Source organism: Trachemys scripta, chromosome 19, assembly GCF_013100865.1.
Source record: "Trachemys scripta elegans isolate TJP31775 chromosome 19, CAS_Tse_1.0, whole genome shotgun sequence".
Taxonomy (NCBI): Eukaryota; Metazoa; Chordata; order Testudines; family Emydidae; genus Trachemys; species Trachemys scripta.
Window position 1 is genome coordinate 2,947,434 of NC_048316.1, and position 27,200 is coordinate 2,974,633.

Here is a 27,200-nt window from a genome sequence, read left to right on the forward strand (position 1 = left end):
CCCCTTGCTTCCATGGGAGAGGTGCTTCCAGGAACACAGAACCTAAGGCGGTCTGAGACTTCAAGGGCTGGGGGTGGCCAGTGACTCATGCCCTTCCCAGCAAGCTCTAGTCAATAATAGAGAACACATGCTGGGCAGCATGAAATCACACGTGCAAGATGAGGCCCCACTACCTCATCCTCCTTGGAAAAGAATCTGTCTACACGTCCTTTCTGTTGGGGGACAGAGGACATGAAAAACACCACCAGCGATTGGTGTCAGAAACCAGCTAGTTTAGCCAAGCAGAGGAGTGGAGGCAAAGGGCATCTCTGCCTCTTCAGAACTGATTTCAAAATCTGTTCCAAATCAAATGGACTTTCTGACTTATTTCCACGGTGAGTTACCAGGACAGCATCACGACCTTGAGTTAGCACTCCCAGCTTGAGGGACACAGGAGGTTCCAGCAGGCTGGTGCGGAATCCAAAAATGTGATGTCTACTTTTGCTGCCCAGTAAGCTCTAATTCTGCATGACACTCGTCCCAATATACAGGAATATCAAGCACTTGCTCATGCCTAGGACCCTACCAAATTCACGGCCATGAGAAACACATCACGGATGGTGAAATCTGGTCTCCCACCATGAAATCTGGTCTTTTTTATGCTTTTACCCTATACTATACAGATTTCACATGGGAGACCAGTGTTTCTCAAATTGGGGGTTTTGACCCAAAAGGGAGTTGGGGGGGTCACAAGGTTAGTTTAGGGGGGTCATGGTACACCCACCCTTACTTCTGCACTGACTGTAGAGCTGAGCGCCCGGAGAGCGGCGGCTGTTGGCCAGGTGCCCAGCTCTAAAGGCAACACCGCGCCAGCAGCAGCGCAGAAGTAAGTGTGGCAATACCGTACCATGCCACTGTTATTTCTGCGCTGCTGCCTTCAGAGCTGGGCGGATGGACAGTGGTGGCTGCTGACTGAGGGCCCAGCTCTGTAGGCAGCAGCACAGAAGTAAGGGTGGCAACACCATACCATGCCATCCTTACATCTGCGCTGCTACTGGCGGTGGCTCTGCCTTCAGAGCTGGGCTCCCGGCCACCAGCTGCCGCTCTCCAGCTGCTCAGCTCTGAAGGCAGCGCCGCCACCAGCAGTAGCACAGAAGTCAGGGTAGCAGTACTGCAACCTCCCCCCCCAGATACAGTATCATTGCAACCCCCTCTCAGCTCTTTTTGGGGTCCAAAATGGGACCAAAGGAATCTCTCCCTGGCTGAGGCCCTAGGAGTTGTGCTAAGCTTCTCTCAGCTCTCTGTCACTCTCTACATGCCAATCTAAAGATTCATTCTTTGGCTTCCGCAGTCCTCACTACTTCCTTGAGAGGGGAAGGATGGTCCAATGGTTAGGGCCTTGGATGTGGGAGACCTAGGTTCAATTCCCTGCTCTGCCAGGAGCTTCCTGTGTGACCTTGGACAAGTCACTTAGCCTCTCTCTGCCTCAGTTCCCCATCTGTACAATGGGGATAATAGCACTGCCCTACCTCACGGGGCGTTGTGAGGATAAATGTGTGAAAGGCTGTGAAGTGCTTTGAGATCTACTGATGAAAAGTGCTGTATAAGAAAAAGGCATAACAATTATATGCTCAGCATTTTATGTCTCTGTATTCTCTGATGATACAAAAGACATGGCAATGACATTCATTTTCTGAAGATGAGTGTGAACCCCTTCCTGATCTTCAGTGGCCTTACCTTATAAATAAAACCATATTCATGTGTTGTTATCATAGACACGTTCCATCAATGAATGTGTCATGACCCCCTTGTAGCTATCATGAACAAAAATGGTCTGTTTCCATGCTCAATCAATAACACGTGCCTACGTTTCTAATTAGTACTTGCAAGCAAGAGGCTCTAACTAAGGCTTTGATTGAGGGGAAAAACAGGAGACTAAAAATGAACAAATATCAAGTTCGTTTTGCTACCTAGATAATGAGGCAGCACAGAAATTGGAAACTGCTTAAATGAGATTGTGTTCCATGAGCTTTCTTGGAGTAGGCAGCATTCAACACAACATCCTGTACCATGGCATATATTCTTTCCTTTCGCTGCATGTCTCCACAGCATTCATGGGAGATAAATATGCACCTTTCACTTCACACTAGCAGTAACAGGATGCAAGTTTTCACTCTGTAAACAGGCTCTTTTTTACAGATAAATACTGGGAGGAAAACTAAGCACAAGGCAGATAACAGCCAAAACTCACGCTGTTCCCATTATTGCTGCCACGTCAGATTCAAGTGAATAGCAGTATCTCCGGTTGAGATAACAAATAATTTGTGAACATGTACAGAGTGCCTTTCTTCCTGAAGGATCCCTAAGAATTTACAGACTTTACATGCAAGAATCACTTCCCCCAACACTGAAATGCAGCCACTTCTAGGGTGAAGTGCAGCAGCTGTTTAACAGTCCATCGCAGTAATTTAGAATGGAAACTAAAGAAGATTCCCACAGCCAAATGAAACCACAGGCATAAAGTTATGTTGGCAGAATTTAGTTACCCAAGTTGGAGTTTGGCCACACCACCAGCACTGTCAGCTTCACTCATTTTTAAAAACACTTCTAGGCCTGATTTTCTCTAATTTACGCTGATGCAAATCAGAAGTAACTTCACTGACATCAAAGAATTACTCCATGCCGGAAAAACTGTCAAAGGCATTTCTGCTGTAAACATCACTTTATTTCTTTGTCAATTACTTACTAACAACGTACTTGTTTTCCAGGATGGTAAATGAGCTAAAATATACATCCTCCCATGGCATCCTCAATTCAAATTCCTTGAGTTCTACACAGTTCATCTGCATTATACATTATATATTACTCCACTGTGTGTGTATACACACACACAGTATTCATGTTAAGTATCTTTGCAGAGAGCACATTTTGTAAATCTCATTTTTACTGTGCAAGAGAAAATTCACTACTCAAGAGGCAGTTGCCTGGTTTGGTTTCCTGAAATTCATAATTCTGTTCGCAGATGAATTATTACATAAACTGCTCTGAGCACTTGCTGACAGGACAGGATTCTGCTAGAAAATGCCAAAATCATCAGTGTTGTGGCAGCTGAAAAAAAGTGACAGCTCAGGGGTCTCCACGTTTTTCCTTCTGTGGATTTACACACTCAGAGATTTCCCACGCTCCACCTCCTCTCCCCTCACATCATGTCAACACTCATCTCTCAGTCTCCCACCATAATGGAGATTTGGGGAGGTAAGGGCATACTGCACAGGACTAGCCAACACAATCCCCTTGTCACAGGCTTGTGTGAAGTATGGCTCACGTTGTCATATCGCTCCTTGCGTTGATTTCCCAGAACTGCGTGTCCCTTGCAGTTTGTTCCCAGCACTTGGCATCCAGACTCAATCAATGCTGAGTTAATAAAGAGCTCAAGAACAACAAAACAGGGTCAGGAGCAGAAGAGACTCGTTAGATGGCAGTTTTTGTTCACAATATTGTTAGCTTGTTGCCCTGGCCCAAATCTCTAGCTTGAGTCAAATGATGCCTTAAATTGGAGCTAGCTGTCAGGGTGGGGGTTGAAGTTTGAGCACCACTGCCACTGGTGCTAGTGAGTGAAGTGTGGATGCAGCAGCTGATTTTCAACAACTCTTCTGCTGCTACTCAAATCACTCGGTGTAGCTGGAGTGTTGTTAGCTCTAGCTAGCAGAGGGCAAGTGAGAGCAAACTGTTGCAGTGAAGGCAAGCCCTCTGCGGCTGGGGGAGGAAGTAGTGCCTGGGGAACCCTAGAATAGGATGGGGGGAATAATAGGTTTCTGTGCCAGAGCTGCCCAGTCCAGGCTGGCAGGGACATAAGCAAAGGTGCTGCAGTGGGAGGGTTGGGAGTGTATGATACGCAGTAGGCCCTGACTAGACTAGAGATTAAAGGTGTGATGTCTGCCTCTGCTAGCTGGATGGTGGAGTTAGAGCCGAGGGTGACCCAGTGTAGGCCAGACAAGTAACCTTACCAGTAAATCAGCATGTCTCGATCAGGCACCGAGAGCATGGGCTAGCACTATGCTGGCTGCTTGATTTGCCTTGACTGAAGGAAAAGGAGAGGAAGGAGAATTCAGCAAACCAAAAACAAGGCTCCTTGAATCCTTATGCTCTAATAAATTTGTTAGTCTCTAAGGTGCCACAAGTACTCCTGTTCTTTTTTAAGGCTCCTTGAAGCTTCCTTTGGTTGTTTCCTTGATTGGAAGGTGAAAGGAGAAAGGCTCCTCCAGTTTTGTCAAGAAAGGGGATCCTGGATCCTTAAAGCAACGATGTTGGGGCTTATTGTCGCAGATAAATTCCTGTGCTACAGCAAGTCTCACCAGGTGCATCTTCAAATGAAATGGACGAGTTACCGTTTTCTTTCTCACATGCACACAGGTGGGTGGGCCCATACACATGTGGACACAACACACACGACCGTTTTTCACATGCCAAAAACTGCTCAGCCCACAAATGCATTCATTTCACACTGCCTTGGCTCCAGCTCTTTCCAAATTCCTTGATCTTTAGGAAAAGCTGGATCAACTGGGGAGGTGATGGACTGCCTTAAAAAGAAGTTTTGAGAAACCTCCAAGTGGGAGGAAAAAAGCCAATTGCATTTCTTGTGCCTCACACACACAAAAAGCTCTTTTCTCCCTGGTGTTATAAGGAGGGTCCTCCAGCTGCCTTGCTGTGATAATTAATTGGCATGTAAACCCGAATCTGGCAGAGGCTTGTGCAGAAAGATCACAGAGGTCGTCCTAACCGCTCAGTTCTGAACGAAGTGCCATAAAACCTCATTTAGGAAGAGCCTGAGCATGTAATAAACTGGGTAGCTCTCACATATATGGGACCTTCCAGCTTTCAGATCTCCTTGTAAATAATACCAGGAAGGGATTTGTTACACTCAGCTGTGAAGTAGCAGCAACTAAAGAAATAATTTTTTTTTATTCTTCAGAAAAAATAGTGATAGCTTGTCAACAGCATCTCCAGCTCCCCTCCAACTGGGCAATGGGCATAAAGTGCATGTGCTGCTGCCAGCTCAAACAGGCAAAAAACCTGAGCGTATTAATTCATAAGTCTTCTCTCTCACCCACACACACGCTTACTCTTTACTCCTGGGGGAATTCTGCACCACTGCGCATGCACAGAATTTATGTCCCCCACAGATTTCTTTGCTTCACCGCAGAAAAATGACTTTCTAGTGGGGAAGCAAAAGAAGCCACAAGAGCGGTCACTCAGTGTGACCATCCCCAGCAGTATGTTTCGGATGCAGCTGGCAGAGAGGTAAATCATTGTGGGGCAGGGGGCAGGACTGGGGAAGACTCCGCTGGTGGCTCCTACCCTGAGCCGGGCTCAGCTGCTAGTCCGGACTGGGCTGGGGAGGACGGGACTTCCTCTTCCCCTGCACGGCATCCAGGGCCAGCTCAGACCCACCCTAAGATTTCTCCCCCAGCTGTAGGAAGCTCTGAAAATTCTCTTCCCCACCCCCGCCCCCGTGCTTCCTGCATCCATCGTTCCTCAGCTGCAGGGGGAGGGATCACTGCAGGGAGCTGCTCCTCCATCTGCCCAACCCCTGTACATCCAGACCTCCCTCATACCCAGGCCCTCACACCCAGAACCCCCCTGACGAGACCCAATCCCTCTGCACCTGGACCACCCCGACGAGCCACCCACACCCAGATCACCACTCTACTGAGCCCCAACCAGCTGCACCTGGATCCCCACCCTGCTGAGGCCCATTCCCCAAGCATCTGGGGGAGTAAACCTGGACCATCCCTGGCAGGTGTTTGTCTAACCCGTTCTTAAAAAACCTCCAATGATGAGATTCCACAGCCACATTTGGAAGCCTATTTCAGAGCTTAACCACCCTTAGAGTTAGCAAGTTTTTCCTAATATCTAACCTAAATCTCCCTTGCTGCAAATTAAGATGATAACTTCTTGTCCTGTCTTCAAATATGTTATGGGATGCTAAGAGGAGGTGATCAATTGTTCTCCATGTCCACTGAAGAGTGTTCTCAGGTTCCCCATCAGTCTTCTTTTCTCAAGACCAAACATTCCCAGTTTTGGTAACCTTTCTTCTCAGGTCAGGTTTTCTAAACCTTTTATCATTCTGGTAGCACTGCTCTGGACTCTCTCCAATTTTCCTCATCTTTCTTAAAATGTGGTGCCCCAAACTGGACACAGTATTCCAGCTAAGGTCTCACCTGTGCTGAGTGAGATGGGACAACTACCTCCCAGGTCTTCTATATGACACTCTTGTTAATATGCCCCAGAAAATTAGCCCTTTTTGTGCCTGCATCACATTGTGGACTCACCTTTAGTTTGTGATACTCCGTAACCCCCAGATCCTTTTCAGCAGTACCACTGCCTAGCCAGTTATGCAGTTGATATTTCCTAAGTGTTGTGCTTTTCCCTTGTCTTTATTGACTTTCATCTAGTTAAATTCCATGGAATCCATGGCCATTTGCATAGTCATAGTTCAAAAGTGCAGTGGGGTGCGGGGCGGGGGAACAGCTGAGGATGCTTGGTGTGCTGACAATGTTCAGCAGTGAGATGAAAAGGGGGGAGGACCCCCCATGGGGAGGAGCGTGGCTGGCCGGAATCTGCACCGAGGAGAAGAATGGATGAAGGTCTGTAGCCACAAGGAAGGGGCAGCACTTCTGCTCTGGCCTATTCAAGGTCTAGGTTAGGACCTGGCCAAGCCAACCTAACCATAGTCCTGTGAGTATGGGTTTGGAGGGTCAGGCCCCACCTGCCAAACCAGAGAGCAAGCAAACACTTAGCACCAGAACAAAAGTGCCCTTCCCTGCCTGGAGGTGAACAGGGAGGAAAATGAGCTGGCTGACCAGGTAATAAAAGCACAGCTCATTTCCGGTTAACTTGAGCACGTAAGGAGCTATTTTAGGCCTTGGACAGAGGTTTCCATCAGCAGAGAATACAGCCATTATAAACCTGCAAATCAATAGACTTCCCGGTGAGCACTTAAGAGAGTTTGTCTTTCTTTCCTTTTCTTCTGTCTGCTGGACTCACCACTGCAGTATTGATGGGCTGTTCACAGGCAAATGCAAGAAGCTGGGGTAACACGCTTGTCAGACGATTAAAAGTGACAGGCACTGCTGCTCGTGGAGCTACATTGTGGACTTGAAGGGCCAGACCTCAGCGGTTGCCAATTGGCATATCCCCACTGCAGTGAATGAAGCTGTGCTGAATTTACATCAGACATGGATCTGGATCTTTCCACTGGTATCCTCTGAAGCTGCAGTGGGGGACAGAAGTGGCAGAGATTTTCCAGGCTATTCAGACCCGAGGCGATAGTGAAGCTGCTCATTCAGTTGCAACAGTAGGTATTGTTTGCGTGAGGGGGAGGCCACAGAGATCAGTTTGTCCCTTTCAGAAGGAAAACACCTAATCCCCCTGAGTGATGTGGGAGGTACAGGACCTGTTTGTTCCTGCAGGTAGGTCACAAAACCCCACATGGAGATAAAACACTTGGGTTCAAGGTTCAATGGCTGCAACCTAATAAACGACAGCCACACAGATCTACCTCACCTGTGCCGTGACTGCTACCCCTTTACTTTGTATCGTTGCATTTGTCCCCCCCCCCCCCCCCGCTGAAAGCTCAGCCCCACACACCCCCACACACAACCTGACTTCAGGGTTCAAACTCCACACCCCAGGAAATGTCACCTCTTCACTCTTCTCCTCCTAGGCTAGGTGCTATGACCTCTCCCCCTCGCTGTCAACCCCTCCCCCCCCAACATCGCAGAGGTGGTGACCCAACTCTGGCCTACTTGTGTGAGTCACTGCAACCCAGCCCCTCTGGGTTGCAAACATACTGTGCATAGCCGATAGTGCAGCCACACCGTACGTGAATGCAGTAGAGGAAATAGCACCATTACCAGAGGAGATGGTCCTCAGGGAAACACACTGCAGAGACAGGCAGGGCATTTCAACAGATGTAGAGCTATGAGTCTCGCTTGCCCCTTGCACAACGGAGTGGTGCCCCTTTGCTCTGCATTAGTGGAGTTGTGATTAGGCGGGGTGCCTCACACAGCAGCCAAGGAGCAGAGAATTGTAAGCACCAGTAACTCACTATCATTGTCAAATCCACCTGCACTGTTAATACAATTTAAACCAGCCACCTCTTGAGGTAAATTTACTGTCTCCCAGTACATTTTTCCTAACCTCATTTCTCTCACTCCTCTCTGCTGCTACTGGAGCTCCCAGGTCTGCAGCAGATCATGATGTCTTAGCAGAGCAGATCAAAGAGGCAGTTCTTTCCAACTGCTCAGGGTTTTCTTTTAAACATATTTGAGCTTTAATTAATTCCTTTGAAGCCTTTGGCATGCGCCATCTGATTGCTCATCCAGCACCCCCTATCCTACACCCGCTTTTTGAAGATGGGGGTCATTTCTCAGTGGGGCAGCAGAATATTTTTGTTCTTATGTAGTCATTTTAAATTCTTAGTGAACTGAGTTGGGTTTTGGGATGGAGGAGGGGGTTCTGGATTCCAGCTGACAGCCCTGGAGACTGAAGCCCTCTGGGCAGTACCAATCAAGGTTCCCCCCCCACCCCCCCACGTGCCTCCACTGATGGAGAAAACTCCTACGAGGGGTGACGGGCACAGGCAGACTGGACCGAGGTGGAGGATGATGCTCGTACCCAGTCAATCTTGACCTCTTTCCCCACTCTCAACAAGGGTGCTAATTAATACCAGCTGCAGTGTTCATGTGTAATGTAGACACCTGTCCATTAAGAACGGGACTAAGACACTGACCACTTTTCAAACAGCTATTCAGAGCAGCAGACTGCACAGAGAGCTATGCTGCTGTATGCCTTAGAAAGCACTTACAGGTTTAATTACTTTATTCTAATCATAATAAAAAGAAAGCTTCAGAGAACTCACTGAGCGCCAGACATGCCCACACTCCAAAAAAAAAAAAAAAAGCCCTCTTTTTCTTTTAGCCTAGCCAGTAGGAAAAGAGGATATTCAGCATTTTGCAAAAGACACCAGGTTTTGCATAGACCATCACTTCTGCCCTGTATTAAAAGCCCCATTACAACCTTTGTGTCTGGCAGTGCTATGGAATTTTAATTATTTCTTTCTTTCCATGCTCTATTGTAAAATGATTATGACAGCCCCCCTCCCTGCAAAAGGGAGGTGTACCTTCTGAAAAGCATAATCGTAAACTATGCCCGGGTGAACACATTCCTGGAGTGCCACACACAGAACAAATTGGGGTTGCACACAGATAAACATACCTGATTTTATTTGCCCCAATGGGAAAACCAAAAAGCCTTGCACAATTAAATCCACCATCCCCGACTAGCCTTTCTATTCATGTATATATTTTAAGTATATTAAACATACTCACTTTTCTATCTTTTTCCTACTTACCGGCAGAATATTTTCTATTCCACACGAGTTTACCTTAAGAGCTTGCTTTGCAGCTAGTGGCTCACAGATAAATCTTGTTTTCTGGTTTCCCTTTATTCAGTAAGGTGGGGGAGAGAGAGAATTTTTGCCTAAGAGGGTTGGTTTTGAAAGAAAAACAAACCATATATTGAATGCAGCATTTTACCTGTTCTGCCCCTGGGAGTCCAGCCTTCCAACACAAATCTGCAAGGTCTCTAAGGTAACGGTATGTGGCACCAATGACATTCAGAGGACAATAGGCGCACCTCATTACTACTGATAGAGGATGAAGGTACTGAAGCAGAGGATGGGAGGGACTGCCTGGTTTGGAAAATGCTGAGAGACACTGTATGAAGGGAACGAGCACAGCACTCAGCAACCAGTGCAGATTCTACATTCACAGTGAGACCCTCACAGATTTGGACCAGAATAAAAATTAGTAAATTAAAATCTCTGGCCAGGACCCTGCAAACACCTGGGTATATGAGCAATCTCACAAACTCTCTGAGACAGGCCCATCTTTTTGTTTTTTGTTTGTACAGTGCCCCGCTCAATGGGGTGTTGGTCAATGGCCTGGACCCCTAAGCACTCCCACAATATAAATAAACATTAATACTATAACAACAGTGGACGGCTCCAATGGGTATATCTGAATGCACGAGTCAGTGTTTGCACAACTAGTGTCGACGCATGTGTCAGTGGAGTCTACCTAACACAAAGAAAATGAAGTATAATTTCCATAGAATAATTCTCCCTTGAAAGTATGAAAGTCTGCAAATGAACAGGTCTGGGTACGGCCACTTCACCCAGACTATTTCATTCTTTCTTCACTTGCTATTTTCCCACGCAAGTAAGGTCCCACCCAGTCCTCTGGGTTTTGAAACAACGATGTATTGTTAGCTATACAGAGAGGTATTAATATGCTAGGTATTTAATCAGAATTAACAATCTCAAAACTAATTTAAAACCAAGGTGCATTACTACATGTCAGGGCTCCAGGCATTTTCTGTTACTGCACTACAGTCATTGAATAGAAAGACTTTTTATGAATAAAGTGGAAGCCAGTTACCTTTGGATTACTGGATGTATTCAATACATTGTTCCCAATACTTGAATCTGGCTGAGGCGGTCGGGTGGGCTAACGTGACTATACATCACCTTTTTGTTTCCTTGATTTCCAGAGCTACTGGGGACTGATTTGTCCCTGATAGTCATTTAGAACTGCATCTGGGCTACTCTACCCTATGTCCGCTGGTAACAGTCCCAGTGGGGCCTTTTTGCCATCCAAGTGTTCTTGGGATGCAGCAGCACTCTGGCCCCAGACACACCTGGAGGGAAGGAGAGGCGATTTTTGTCAATGCTAAGGCATGCAGGGTTCCCCCCCTGCCAGGAGAAGCTCGGTCACTTTGTTAAGGCAATTTACGGCCCTTTTAACACCAAATGTTCCAGAGGGGCTCAAATGGGAGACAAAATCTGGCCCCCAGGGTCTTCTATATGCAGATCTTGTTCACTGGCAGGGCTATTGCTAATGTTCAACAAACACTTGCACTACTTTAAAATAATAATAATAGTAAAATGCATGGATCACACTGGACACAGACCCATTAACAAAGATATAACTGAGGGGCAGAGCACCGCTGGGGATTAATGATCAGATAGATGGATCTGATGTCCTGGGATCTTATTCCCCGAGGAAATACCAAGATTTCCCCAAGGCCTTTATTGTTAATACACACTGAGCAGGAAAGACGAAAGATAGTTGGTGTTGGTCCTGCTTTGAGCAGGGGATTAGACTAGATGTCCTCCTGAGGTCTCTTCCTATCCTACTCTTCTATGATTCTATGACATAGCATAAGTGTACAGGTGCTTCTATGGATGATGCAGTGGCAACTGCTACATTCAGAGTATTTCTAGAGAATATGAATATTCAATAATTTTGTTTAGTCATATCTTTCTGTACCATTCATCCCATACTCAACCTTAGAGTACAGGAACCTCATGTTTCTCTCTTACCGTGGTTAAATCTGGACTGACTCCGATGTCTTAGTATGTGTATACTACATGTGTATGTGTGCGTGTTCGTGTCTGTTCATGTGTGTGTACGTGTGCATGACAGAAATGGAGGGAGAGAGACATTTTCATGAGGTAAACAGCATTCAATCCGTATGAAATGGTGTGGGATTGGAACAGAGGTTTTGTTGTAGTCCAGCTGAGTTTGATTATTTGTTTGCCTCTCTGCGGTACAATCCACGGCCTTTCACATCCTCCTCCTCCTCTATTACCTCTTTATTTCTCTTCAGTTGAATCTTTCAGGGAGTAAACACTATAGAAATCTTTACTTTCTGGATCTGTTATGGAAAACAGAAGTGTTACAGCCTTGAGAGCAAAAGTCTCTTTACTTATCCATTCTGCTTATTGTAGCACTAATGTAACAAGACTGCCAGACAATGATTTGTAATGTTCACTGAACTAGACAAAAAAGTACAGATGAGTCGCATAGTCTTAATTTCTAACCATATGGTACTTCCAGGCAAAGTATAACTACTTCCATTGCCTCAGCCTCGTATAGCAGAGAGCAGCAGAATTTGAAAAATGCATGGCCTTACATATGTATGTCATTATAAAGATAGGATACTTTACTCAGTGCTTAAAGACATAGTTGGTTGCTGCCTTTCCATGCAGAAGTGACGGGGGATGCAGGGAGACCCCACTGCTAATGTAATGTTTCTTCTGACTTAACACAGCTGCAGCACAGCAATATTCGGTATTTCTCACACACTGTAGGAGCAAACCACCAGGGCCTGGGACATAATTTGGGGTCCCAGTGGGAAGCTGAGCAGGTGAAATCAGTAAGTACCTGTATAGGGTATTTGTTTTAAAAGGGGCGGGGGTTATATTAGATGTTGGAGCAATATTTATTTTACCTAGGTTTCCTTCTCTGAAGATGCTCCATCCTAGCTCACACCCTTTAACCATCACTGGAGTTTGAAGGAAGATCTGGCCCAGACTGTGTGTATATACCTATATCCTCTAATTTATTTCATCAGTTTCCCACTGTGTACTGGTTTCCATCAAACATTTACTCTCTACACCCACTGCACCCCCAATAGAATTTTAACCTTTTGTGCCCCAGTGTATGTATCATGAACCATCTTGGGGGAGGTTTTTATTTTTTTTTTGTGGTGGTTTAAAAAGAAAAACCTAAAAAACGGCAAGTCCTTATTAGGATTTGACCTAGGAAGTGGGAAAGAGCTGAGTGGAAAGCTTCCTCCGTCCTCCCACCTCCCACCCCAAAAAAATCTCTGAGGCAGCCGGCATATTTAATGTGGATAAAGAAAACAAAGGGATATTCAGAGTTTAGGTTTTATTCAAGTTAGGGTGGACGGGCTAAGGTCAGAAAAGTCCTTTAGCCAGCAACAGTATTTTATTGTATTCACTTATTCAGTAAAAGAGGCCAATTAACGAAAACTCAAATCATTCTGAAAACTCCCTAATGAGAGTTAAGAGCTAAAAGATAAAAGTTTCAATTCCCAGATGTCTTAGAAGCACAGGCTGAGCGTGAGCCTTCAGGGGACTGGAACAGGATGGGAGAATTGGGAGAGGCTGGCTTGGATCTTGAGTCTCTCAGCACAGGCTACGTGGAGGCCGGGCAGGATGAAGGCCTGTTGATCTGTGCAGATCCACTAGCATTCTTTGAATCACTGTCCGCTGCAGAGCCCTAAGGAACAACCTGGCGACTGTAGCCTCAAGCAGCTGGAGGAGGGATACTCAGTTTGGCAAGGGGCACAGGACTCAGCCCTGGGTGACTAATAACCCTGGATTTAAACCCCGAATGTAGGGTTCAGGAGATGCACCTTCTTGCCCTTTCAGTTGTGATTCTCATTAGAACAGCGTCCAGCTCTCACAAAGACTGCAAAGCTGAGGTTAGGAAGCTGTTCAGACACCCACAAACGGTAAAAATCCCAGCAAGAGCCACATCAGTCAGACCACAGCAAAACTTTGTGACTGTCAGCACGTCAACATGGTAAAGGATGTTAGAGGCGTCATGCTGACAAGGACAAAGCAGCTGGAGGAACATCCTTGAAAAGGAGTAAGCGAATTCCAGCACAAAAATAAAAATTACAAAGCATTGTTCCATTTAGGTCCATGCTATCTCATCCTTGAGTTTTGATTGATCTGAGCTGGAGAACAAACTCTGAATAGCTATGAAGATCAAAGGGTTTTCTTTCATTAGAACATGCCTACGTTTGTCTCCTTGTGTGTTTGTATATTGTAGGGCCTCACTGTACAGCAGTTAAATGTGCCTCGCACAACTGCAGAGCCGCTATAATTCTGGCCTACGTTTATAGAAGTGACTATTGATTTTAGGTGCCTCAAGTTTTGGAAGCCCGACTTGAGAGATCTGAAAGGGGTCTGATAGTCAGAAAGTCTGAGTGTGCACCTGTGACGGGGTGTGCTCCCCACGCCCGCCCTGAGAGAGTTGAATAAGGACAGGTGGGCCCGATCAACCAATTAAGCTGCAAATGGGGGAGATTTAGGCTCTGCAGAGGGCACTAATTAGTAGGAAGCTCACCTGTGAGGGAACAGGCAGGGCTCCTATCAAGCCAGGAGGCTGGTGATAGTGTAGGAGGCAGGTGGGGACCAGGGCTGGGGTGGGGGGGCAGCCAAAAATTTTTTTGCTTGGGGTGGCAAAAAATCTAGAGCCGACCCTGAAGAGAACGGGGGTGCTGAACTAGGTGGAGCTAATCCCCAGAACTGCCAGAAGGAAGCCCTCCATTGGTGAGTAGAGCACCCCATAACACTACCCTTTACGGATGGGTAAACTGCAGTACTGAGTGGTTATGTTATTTCCTCAATTTAACAGACCCAGTCAGCGTCCGAGCCAGGAACCGAACTCAGGAATCCTTCTAGAGGTCTGCTCCAGCTACTGTCTAATGGTGGACAACACTTCCAGACTGAACCTCCGGAGGTCAATCACCAGTACAAATTTAAGACTTTGCTACAATCACTGTGGGCACTTCTGAGCCAAACCAGGAGCACAAATTCATTGTGGAGTGGCTCTGCTGAAGTCAGTGTACTGAACAGAGCAACTCAACCAAACGTACAATGGTGAGAAAAGCAAATAAAAACACCACCTCAATATCCCAATCCTACATTCTACTGGATCTATTGAGATCATTTCTCTGCCATCCTAGTGGGCAGGAGAGAAATCTGCTGAAGGCCAGTTTGTTCACTGACAATTATCAGTAGTCATTTGATAGCTCAAGTAGAAACACATTGCAATGTTCCCCTGAATAGTGATATATATCTGTCAGATACCCTTACCGAACTGCCAGTATTATCTTCAAACTACTCAGTAAGCCTTGGGCAATTCCGAAATATCGTAACATTGGCTACCTGATATAAAGACCAGAGGAGAAGGCAACAACTCAGACGCAAGTACTGACCTAGGTAATGTGCCTAGATCACAGAGCGGTGTCCCAGATACAGGACCACTGACTGGCAACACAGTCAATGAACCTTGACATTACAGGGATAATGAATGATGAGTCACATTTTAGACAAAAAGTCTGTCATCTGTCCAGGGTGAGGAACACTCTCCTCTGACTCATTCCTCTGATATCCCAGCAGCTGAACAATACCCTGTAATACTTTGAGAGTGTTATACCATTTGTAATTAAGTCACAGCAATAAGCAGGAATTTGCTCAGTGCAAATATGTGTGGAAGGCACCAATATGATTTCAGATGCGTGTGTACAAATGTAGTTAGCTACAGATGTAAGTATTGCTAATAACAATAGGACTTGATACTATCTACTTTGAAAACAACACGTGGTTTGGAAGTAAATCTTAACATTCCATCAAATGTCTTAATATGAACTGATTAGATTTCTTGTGCTGGAAAGTGTGATTGATATTCTGTCTCTAACTGAGCCAGCTGGGGCTGACATTTCCACTGCTGTGTAGGCTGGGCTCCTTTTCACAGATCTGAATAACTTCTTGAAGTTAGGAGTGACATTTTTTCTGAAGAGGGTTTATTAGAGAAATTAATCAGGATGGAGATTGCATTATGAAACCCTATAATTCTTTCTCAGATAAGCATCTGACTTATTGGACTACTCACCATCAATGTAATGTGAATTAATTTGCCAAGCTACATAATATTGTCCCACAGGATAACTTTAGTAATAAATAAATATAATTTGGAATACATGAAAACTGCCTTCCCACCCATACCCACACAGCAAATGGTGTCGGTGGAAAATAGTATATTTTCCTAAATATTACTAAATACTATAGTAAATGAGTGCTGCACTGAATTTGATTAAGCTTGTGGATTTATAGAGGCAATAGGCAAACTCTCTGTACACTCCTAGCAAATGTCTTACATAAAGATGATGGATCAGGGTTCTCATTTGCTTATCTAGTGTTCATTTTTTAATGCCCAATTCCTCTCCATTTTCTGCAACATTCTTACCCGACAGAAGACCTTGCCTCTAACACAACCCCAGGGTGGTTGTTATTAAAATGATTTACTTGTACTGAGGTAGCACCAAGAGTCCTGGACCAGGACCCCCTATTGCTAGGTGCTGTGTCCCAGTACCAAGCACTAATCAATGCTCCATGCCTGTAGCCTGACCCCATTACTAGCTTCCTCAGGGACACTAGGTAATCCAAAGTGCTGCGCTGATGGGTTGTTTTTATTTTTAATATCATACACTGTACATGATGCTGAAGAGTATCGGGAGCATTTGAGATCCCAGGCTAATCCTTACACTGCAGTCTGATCAGAAACCAACTCGATCAGTGAGATGTTGCAAGCCCACAGCCCCTGGCAGAGGCTAGATGGAGACTCTGATGGTGAGCCTGAATTACTCTGAACAAACTAGTCACAGTGAACAGTTTAATGAAGGATTTATCCCCTGATTCTAGTAAGAAATTAGAACATAAGAACATGGGTTTTTTGCAGATTTTTTACCAATACATTAATTAATCACAATAACTTGAGGAATGTTGTAAGTGAACACGCTTCAGCACATGGATTACTCAATGCGACTGTTTCATTTGCATATTCAGAACTTGGTGTGTCTGATCACCTACGTCAAGTGAAGTTGTTTCTATTCCTGAGGCCAAAAAAGAGCTTCTGAGATGGCCTGCACACATTTATCATCGACACCCATCCGTATGTATCACAACATGGATACTTACAGCACGTTCTCTAACTGAGAACATTCTTGCAAACACAAACTCACTCAACAAATGTTCGTGAAGAACAAATGAGAAGAGTCCTGAATAGAAATGAAAGGAATCGGTAGCTCTCATTGAAACAAAGGTTTGTGATTTCTTTAGCAGCATTCTCCCAGCTCAAATTGCACTAAAGTAACCTTTGTGTCCAGTCTGCATGAGAAATAAGTACTATTGTAAGGCAGAAAACAATTATGAGAATGACTTCAGCAGGCGTTGCTGAATGCTTCTGTGTAATGAAAAACTGCATCTAAATAAGGAAAGAATAGTGAAAACCACACTCATTGTTTTCTCTGCAGTCACCAAAGCTGAAATGCTAACAATCTATGTTGTTTGCATATTGTACTGTGCCAGAGTGCCACATTAATATACTGATTATTATTACACTTTTCAGGGATTGTTAAGACTTGCATGTTGCATATAGAATCTGTCTGCAGTTCAGAGCTAGCAACCATAGTGTGTAGATGATTAGTGACATATTGTATGAAAGGGACTAGAAAGAAATATGTGAGCAGCAAAATATTTTGTTGGACAAACACCCCAAAATCTGGACGCTTCTTGAGTTTGCAAACCCAGGCTGCAAATCTTGTTGGGATAGTCTTTCCAGTGAGATTTCCTGTTGCTGATTAGGCCCAAAATACTGCTATATTCCCGGGGAACCCAAGAAGGCAGAGGAAGATTGAAATACAATAGAAAGATTAAAAAAATGTTTTGCAAATTACAAAAAATGTTTGATCTGAATTTCAGATAAAAATTCAGATCAGTTTTCATTTTATCCAAAGCTGTTCACCCACCTTTCCCTAACTGAAAATTGCTTAACTGTTTTGAAACCTGGACATTATACTATAATGTTCTCTTTTATTACTCCTTAATGATGATTGCAGCCTGGTAAAGCAAACACAATATGAAGCCTTCGTCACACACTGCACCTTGTTTATATTGTGGCATTGGCCCACACTACAGTCTCCTCATTGGTGCCCATCATATAGGATACACCTCTGCCCTCGGCAATAGGTTCTTTGCTCTTACTCGGCCCGATCAACAGTTAAAACAAAATCCTGTAAACAGACAGAAAATACCTGTAGTGTCTCCCATTATCTTAGGTGGACGGGCTTCTTTTCCATTGCTCTTGTGGCTGGTGTAGGGTTCCGTTGTGCTAATCCTGCCAGGGTTGTTCTTGTGTGTGTTAAGCCCTGGCACAGGTGATGCTGGGAACCCCTTAGACTGTACAGTGGTGGAAGTAGTGGTGGTGGTGGTTGCCACAGTAGTCGTTCTGGTTTGTAAAGCAGAAGTTGTGGTGGTGCCATAATTCCCAGGGAACGTACTGGTTTCTATGGAGTCCTCTTCCCCTGTTGGGCCCCATACAATTACTTCAGGCACCGTGGTGGGCCTGCTGTCTCTGTGATCAAAATTGCTTCCTCGGAGGTGCCTTTTCCCCCTTTTCAAATGAGTCTGCTGGTCTGTACTCCTGCTGCTCCCATCTACAACAGAAGGGGCTGATTTTGCAGTAGTGGAATGCTTGGACTGCATGCTTTTATAAAGAAGGCCTGCTAACTGGTCTGTGGCTTTGTGTGGCCTTTTTGAATGATATGTTTGTATTTGCCCATGAGATCGTTCAGGATGAGAAGAAACATGGTTCCAAAAAGGGCCAGGAATCCTCAGTTGCTGTCCATTTTTAAAACTCCACAGAGGACTATGGGACAATCTATGCCAGTGAGAAGGCCTTTGCAGGAGCCTAAACCCTTGGCCTTGGGCTACAGATTCACAGATGGTGAAATCCATGGCTAGTTGAAACATGGCTATTAATATCCAAGCATGGCTTCCTACCGGGCAACCTGACCTGCGGACAGACATCGAACTGTATTAGAAAAAGAGAAAGAAAATGATTTATGTAACAGATTAGAATGCAATGTTTGTGTATCTATTAGAGTAGCATGCCAGGTTTACCCATGTTGAGAAGAAAAATCTGATAACCAGACCAGAAGAAATATAATGAAAATGACTTCTGTAGCTTCAAAAGAATAAGCCATCTGCTTTTCTACATATTAAGGGCAACATTTTCAGACGTGACCTCAAGGTGTCTTAAGTTGAACACCCAAAACTTGGGGCATCCAAAATCAATGTCCAGTTTTGAAATTTTGGCCTAAATATTTTTTAAGTAGGGGTATGAAACAGAACCCGTACACTGCCATGCTTTGAATGACTCAAGAATGGATTCTACTATGAAAAGTCCTTAGCAATATGTCTCGTGTCTGCATTTCTGAACTCAGCAATCTTAGCTGAACTGTATATTAGCTAGATACAGTATATAACAGATATTCATGCTCCCAACATTCAGTCTCTTTATTCACAAACTTAAATCTAACTCGAATGGAGTAGAGGTATCTCCAGTCATGGCCAGGTTGAGAAGGAGACTCATGTTACTAATCCTGGCATAAAAGATTTGACTTCATTAACCCAAATCTACCTCTAAGGTCCAGATCCTGCCGCCGATGGTGTGCACAGACAGCTGGGCCTCTCTGACTTCAAGGATACTCCACACTGCTTGCATGAAACATATTGCAAATTTGGGGCTGCCTTTGTAGTTATGAAAAATAAACATTTCACTTGCTGGTAAGATGTCTCCCCCGGCTTTCTGTGTAATTAATTAATTATCAAGGTACAGATTCACACCAGAAGCCTTCAATAACAGTGCCTTCACAGGAGTCATTTTCATTCTCTTCCTTGCCTTTAAATATGTTGTTTATCTATAAATTCACATATTTTAATGTTTGCATCTCAAATGCAGGTTTTCCATATCAAATTATTATTTTTTCTAATTAAAACAAAAAACCTTTCCCAACATCTCCTTCCTATTTATCTGCCTGGAGTCCATGCCCATTAGATGTAAGGAGATGAGATAATTAAATTAGAAGGTCAGCAGCAAGAGTTTTCTGAACTCAGAGACAGAAAATATATCAACGTACAACAAATTAACTTTTTCTGAAACTTCAGGGTTGAATCCAGTACGATGAAATTATCTCTCTCTCTCTCTCTCACACACACATGCATGCAGGCAAATTGACTGATCCATTTTCCCTACCTGCAGCGTTCTCACAAGCTCCCAAAGTAGACCTGACATTTCACACTAATTAAATCCAATCCCAAATCCAGGCCACGAAAGCCATAAGGAAAGTAGCCCACAGGAAATGAAACCTCGTTCTTCTGCAGAACGTCAGTGTTGCTGATCTTCAGGAACTGTGCTGTCAGCAATGATGAAATTGGCATGGCAACATTCTAGATCTGGGTACATACCTAACTTCATTCAAAATACAGATACCAATAGCTATGCCACGGATAGTCTAGCAAGAGTACTAAGCTACAGTGTGCCACTTACACAAGTACAGTTCCAATACACAGCTTTAAAACAACATAACATTATATTAATGATGAGTTTAGTTTCCTTATGGGATCACTGTTTATATCCTTCTACCTCTGTTGTCAACAGCATCTAGGAAAACTGACCCTAATGGGTCACTTCTCTCCTTTCTGTGATGACGTAATCCTGGAATAAGAGTCTGTGTTTCCTTTTTACACTGCACCTCCACGGGGCTGTATAACATTTTATGAAATGAAACAGAACCAGACAGGACAGAAAAATAGATGAACTACAGCCTGCTGACTGTACATAACGAATGATCAGATCTGGCATGATCAGAGAGGTATACAGACTTAGAATATTGTCAGTTCCCTGGCCTGTTTTGTTTTAAGTGGTTTTCTATTCTTCTTAAAGTGCATGGAATGCAAATTTGTTAATCAGCTACAGGCTAAGAGCGGCTGTACTCTTGCTCTGCATGTGTATCCCAATTGTTATTAATCAGGTGCTTCAAACAGAGCAGCTATCTCCAGAGTTCATTTACCAGGCTGACCTGCTTGGCTAAGCAATGCAATACACTGTATATTACATCATTAACTACCAGTTTACATCCCTGCAGCACACCCTGTGCTCTAGGTTTTATTAAGGGGTCTGGTATGTTACAGGCAATAAAGAAAGTGCAGTGGGGTGCACTTTAATTTTAATTAGTCTTTGCACATAAAATGAATAGCTGTACCTTGCATTGAATTGTCACCATAAGTCACTTTTTTATTTTGCTCTCATTTAAAATACTCAGACTTTCTTTCATATTGAAGCATTGCTTCTTCTCCACTTTTATTCCAAGCTACAAAGTTTTCAGTTTTAACCTCCCCCGCCCCCCTAAAGTTTTACTTAACTAATCTGAAGTACAGTCTGCTAAAATAATAATCAGCACAATGTCTGAGATAGACGCCCATATCCTTTTCTCTTAAGAATCATTGGGCCAAATCACAGATTCATAGATTCCATAGACCATTATGATCTTCTACTCTAACCTCCTGTAGAATACAGGCAAGAGAACTTCTCCAGGATAATTCCTAGAGCAGATCTGTTAGAGAAACATCCCATCTTGATTTTAAAATGACCAGTGATGCAAAATCCAGCATCACACACAGTAAGCACTTCCAGTGGTTAATTACTCTTACCATTAAAACTCCTGAAATCTTTAGTTGGCTTTATACAGCATTTAGCCAAGGAAAGCTGGGACTGCAGTCAGTGGGAGTTAATAGGTGCCTTTCATGAATAAATGGACTAACCCTTTCCTGCCTGACATCCTGTGCAGTCATTCATGCGAGTGCAAAGCAGAGACTAATCCCTACCATTCTTTTCTGGTAATACTTTTACACCCATGTGGTGCCTGAGTAAATTAAGGTAGATACGAATAAGGCCCAGACACTCAGAAACACAGTCCACCGCCACTTTAAAAAGCTACCTCTCTATGTAGGGACATATTTTCCAAATCACATCCTCCTCTTCTTTCTTAGAAGTCATTGTACTTGCAAACAGAGGTGGTCAAAACTTTTCATTCAAAACTTTTGTCTTCTTGAAACTTTCCAATTATCCAACAGAAAAACTGAATGCCCCCCAAATGAACTCTCTTTGGGTTTTTTTGTTTTTTGGTTTCCCCTCATTTCACTGCCTTGTTCCTTTCACATCTTTGTTCCATTTTCTCCTTATTTCAGCCAAAGAAAATGGGGTTTGGTTTTGTAAAATGTTCGGCTTGAGATTTTTTTCCTTGAAAAATCACATCTAAAAATTGTCATGAATTTTGCTCTGCCCTCATGCTTTGCCCCCACAACTGAAACAGAAGCACAAATCTGAGTACTTACACCTCCGAGTACCTAATTGTGCCCCCTCTACTCTTTTAGGTCCCCAAAAAGGGAGGCTAGACACTTCCTTCTTTGGAGCCTTACTATCATCCTTTCAGGCAACTGCAAAATTGAGAGAGACTCTCTCCCCTTGAATTAGAAAACAAAACAATGTCTGACACAGCACAGCATCATCTGATGGGCCAAACCATTAGGACCCCAACGAAAGGGAATGTTTTTGTGAGAACCCAATAAGAACCTCACTCGTGCCACTATGTATGAAGATGTGAGATTCCCTTGGCAATGCAGTTATCATGTAGAAAGACACTGTTCCTACACCAGCGATCTTACAACTGAATTTAAGATAAGGTACGATGAGTGTAGCAAACATAAAGAGGGGACCTGTCATCGGTAACAAAAATGAGATCATGTAATTACCATTAGCCATTCCAAAATCTCTTAATATTGATTTGTTTTTAAATAAATAAATCCTCTCTCCCCACCTGGCAAGCACTGGCCAGTAGATTTCTTGTAGGAGTCATAGTAGAAATGGGTCTTGAGGAGAGATGTGAAAGAGGACAGGGTAGTGGCTTTGCAGATTGGCATAAGGAGGGCATTCCATACATAAGGGCAGCATGGAAGAAAGCATGGAGCTGTCCATGGGCATTCAAAGCTGGCACCATCCTACTAAAAGGACAGTTACGCTCTGGAACAGGCTTGGAAGGGAGGCTGTGGAATCCCTGAGGGCCAATGGAGATTTTTAAGAACAGGCTGAAGAAACACTTGTCAGGGATGGTCTAGGTTTACTTGGTCCTGCCTCCATGCAGGGGGCAGGACTAGATAGCTTCTCAAAGTCCCTTTAGCCTTACATTTCTATGATTCTAAGACCACTGGGAAAGCAGAGGGGAGGGCATTACAACAGCTGACCATCAGGGATGGGCAGAATAATGAAAATGCCTTAAAGAGAGACAAGAAGCTTGGCTCTGATGCGGTGGAGAATGGGAAGTCAGAGTAGAGATGCAAAGCAGGCGGAGCGGTGTGGTTATAGCAGCACTCTGAAGTATCACTCAGGGCAAGAGGAGAAAAGCCAAAGGGAGCCGCTAAACCATCCAGGGGTCTTCACAGTGGCTGCTGCATTATACCAGCCCGCCTCTGGGTGGCTGGACCATTCTGCCGAGATGCAGCCTTTCCACGCCGAGTCACTGCTGTAAGCCCAGCTCTAGCCAGCAGCAATCCAAGCAATTATCTGCAGGCAGTTTGGCAGAGCATGCCAAAGGAGCTAGTCAGCTCTGTCCAGCTCCTTGTAGACATGTGCCTTAATCAGATTAAAAACCACAGTACAACTGGCACCAGATGCCCCCTTGCTGGAGAGAAGCCAAGGACGGAATGGGCAGGGGAGATAGCATTCCTGTCTCATACCTATGCGTGGCCCCTGCTGCTGAGGGGAAGCCTGATCTATAGGTCTCTAGGGGTGGCATCTTTTTCCCAAAACTCAGTTCAGTTTTATTGTTTTTTCTGTTTGTTTTCCATACAGTAATCTGATTCCTGATGCTCTGAGAGATTTCAGGACATGACTGCACACTCACCAGCTTTCCTCATGTTCTCTGCACTAAGCTGCAAACTCTTTGAGATGGCTGAACTCACGTTCTAGTAGGAGTATATCTCATGGCACATAATGGAGCTACTGGCCAGAGTTGTTGTTTTGTTATTAGAAAAGTTCAAATCTGTTATTTTATTCATCATACATTTTTATGGGATTTGTACCAGGGCTTGTTCTCTGGAGTCAAACATGCAGCATGGTCCCCTGCTGGATTTTCAAAGCTTCGGTTTATCATACCTGCTATGTGAAAGTAATTACATTCCAGCATAAGGGCCATTTCCCATATGCTGCATGTCAGTAGCTCAGTAGGTAACACCCACTCTCTGCTGGTTAGAAGCCAGGAGTTCAGTTTTCCAATGAGAACTTTAAACACAGATTCACCTTAATAATATTCACAGCCCTGCTGTCATTCTAATGGCATGTCAGACTCCATTTCGGTCTTTGTCTAACTTTTTTATATGATTTGGAATTTCTCCTTGCAAGGAATGAGAGATGCAGTCTGCCTTCCTTGACAACATCTCTTTCTTAAGAAGTACATTCTTATGGCATATGCAGACCAACACACATACACAGTCACTCGGTGTTTGGCTGTTTCTCAAGAAGAAAACAGGATGGGAACAATGCGCTTTTGTTAGTAGCCTCTAAATCCTGACAGCCAAGCCCAGTCCAGCCATAATCTGATTGTGGCCACACTTCAGCTGCTGTGATCTTCCCAATGACCCATCCGAACTCTCCCTGGCTTTGGGTTCACAGCCTACAAGAATATGGTATATTCTACTCTCTTCATATTTCCCTTGTTCATTTGTCACACGACCAAGCTGAAATAATAGGGCCAGGTCCTCAGCTCATGTAAATCAGCACCGCTCCATGGACATCAACAGAGTCACGTCGAGCTACATTAGCTGAGAATCTGGCCTAATATCTCCTTGTTGCTCTGTTTCTAGGAACACCAGGGCAGTAAAACAAAAATGCTAACTCCAGGCTCATAGTTACTAGTCTACATACTGCACACAAGCATACCGTTAGCTGACCCTGCTGCACTGCCAAAATATACGTAGCAGAGTGCAATTAGCTAGCCCCAAACAATGCCAAAATCCCAATACGAGTATGCAGCATGCCAGTCGCCAGCACAACCAGCACGCTGGGGCTAGAAGTAAACCAGTAAAAAGCAGTGCCAGTATGGACACAGGAACACGTAGGCAACCCGGAGAAGGATTGCAAATGGCAAGGAGGTTTAGCAGATATTAACATAAGAGCGCAGCGAAAACCAGCCCCAACACAGCAAAAATAAGCACTCGAACCACATGCACAGGCTCCTAGCATCATTCCCAGACTCAACCCTGCCCTTAGAGTATAAGCTCACCAGGGCAGAGACCAAATCTTCCTGGGGGTGGTCAGTGCCTCGCACACTCCATGCACTGCTGGAATGCAAAGACCAGGAATGCTAATAATGGCTGGCTGGTTGGCTGGCATCTGACCCTGTCCCAGTTTTATGTGGACATCCCAATTAGCCTCATTTTTTACAGTACATTTGAGTGGGCTCAGGTCAGGGGACTTTACTCTAAATGACATTTTGCCAGCCAAGCAAACTTCCCAGTTGCCTAATGGTGCCCCTCAAGAAGAAGCATTTGGGGCAGGAGTCTAAAGCCCCATCACCTTGCAGGAGGGAATCTTATGTGACCCCCATTCTTCCTAGGGTTTCCAACAGCGGAGAAGGTAAAATGTCTTTCAGAATAAATAGCAATGTGTAGGAGTTCTGGTTGTCTAGGCAACACGCCACTCCACTGTTCAGAACTAACAATGGGGACTCTGTGGCAGTCACTCCAAAGGAACAAGCGAGGCGCACTTCAGTGCCAGTGCCCCTTGGTGCCCTGCAAGAAGGGCACTCCTCCCCTCAGCTCTTGGTGCACCGTGTGTTAGGAGGTTAGAACCCATGAGTTCTGACTCCTGCTCTCCCACTCTTTGCCCCTGACCCACTAAATAGCAGTGGGGAAGTCATATTCCCATTCTGTGCCTCTGCTTTCCCATCTCTACAATGGAGCTGATCACATTCACTGGCCGCACATGAGCTTTAGGGGTTAACGGATGGTTGTAAATTGCTTTGAGATCCTCACTGGTTGGCTATCACAGTAATAGGTGGCTTAGATAGAGTCATCCTTGGCTATAAGGTTATTATTAATTATTAATTACCATCAATTAACATGAATTGGTTCTGTTCTGTGGGAAGGGCTCTGGGATTGGACAGCATCTCTCTGTCTACTTCAGGTATTTCTAACTCAAATTTGCATTAAACTTTCAGGGGGAACCATAGGAAAAGGTAGAACCTGGATCTGGGTAACTTTGCATCCCATTCGTAGGCATCCCTCCCTCATAAAGCAAGCTAAAGACAGGATTAATGCATCCACCAATAACTGCCTCCCTCTTGCTCCTCATCCTCAAAATCACAGGTCGGGATCCATGTTGTGAGTTCTCAAATTGGCCTGGAAGCCCCTTTGTCAGGTGATGGTGCTCAGGATGGTGAAGACTAGAACCACTGGACCAGCTCCTGCCTTTAGAGTTAGTCCATTGCTTAGCAATTTGTTAGCTACTAGGGATACTAGTCCATAGTGGAAGATCTTCATAAGGTTTTGAGCATTCTCTAGGTGGAATCTGTCAGATAATAAATACTCTTCAGATTAGCCCAAGACTAGCCCATCCATTCTGAGATGCAGGACTGCTGGGACATGCATCATTGTCAGTCACACAGAAATGGCTACGCTCCCCCCCGACCCTCTTCAGTTATGCTACCTACATCTTCTTCACTGATAGCAGATCGAAGCAAGAACAGTTTTAAGGAAAACATTCTCGGCAGTTGGAATAATTTATTGCCAAATACCCCAAAGGGAGGCGTTTTATTCCATTAGAAAAGGGTCAATAGGCTGAAGGTACACATCACTGAGAGGCTGGTGCACTTGGAGATGCAGTTCAAGTTCTAAATTAGGTTAAACAGTCTGATGTGCTGAGACACGCAGACTGGAATATAAGGGGATGTGCTGCATGCCAAGAACAAGGCACAGTGGCAGAGCTCTGTGTGTGTGTGTGTGTGTGTGTATGTGTGTGTGTGCATCCAGGGAAATGAAATAGCAGGGGGTGCTGCAGCCCAGGCATGAGATGCAATGGCAGGGCTTGTAGATGTGTTATCAGTACACTGCTTGGAGTTTGCAAAAGTTCAATATTGCAATGAATTTTTTCAGAGAATTCTGAATTTCAATGAAAACATGGAAAATATTGAACATTTATGCAATATTTATTCCCCATTTCTCAACCAGCTATACAGCTGGCCTGAATTTTTGGAGTTTCTAAGAAAAAATGTCACCCCCCCTACCCCTCATCTTTCTCGCAATCAGTCCCTTGCATTATGAGCCCTAAATTCACTCACATAATGCAAGGCAAAGAAAGCTTTAGCTTTCCACAGGAACCCCAACTCCTGCAAACATTCACCGACATGCTTAACTTTAAGCACAAGAGTGGTAAGTATTTTCCAGATCGGGGCTAACATGAAACATTATCAGAAACTGTCCCAATGGCTCTGGCACCAATTAAAACTGTTGATGGAAAAGTTTAATTCCAAGAAGAGAATATGTCAGGCTGGCTGTGACAGGCTTCCAGAGTACATTATCTATTGCAATACATCTTTCTTATCAAAAAATAGATTGGCTTTCTTGCTAGTTTATAATTAGTCATGAAATTAAATTATAGTGC

General features: G+C 44.5%; 1 protein-coding gene across 3 annotated transcripts in view; it reads right to left on the minus strand.

Moving 5' to 3' along the window:
• AJAP1 (adherens junctions associated protein 1) overlaps positions 1 to 27,200 on the minus strand; it is a 117,689-nt gene that overhangs the window by 51,808 nt on the left and 38,681 nt on the right. For 2 of the 3 annotated variants that reach the window (XM_034753224.1, XM_034753227.1), the window contains exon 2: positions 17,737 to 18,515. In XM_034753224.1, coding sequence (XP_034609115.1) covers positions 17,737 to 18,515 — 779 coding nt within the window. The remainder of the gene's footprint in view (positions 1 to 17,736; positions 18,516 to 27,200) is intronic. The other variant, XM_034753226.1, reaches the window with a different exon arrangement.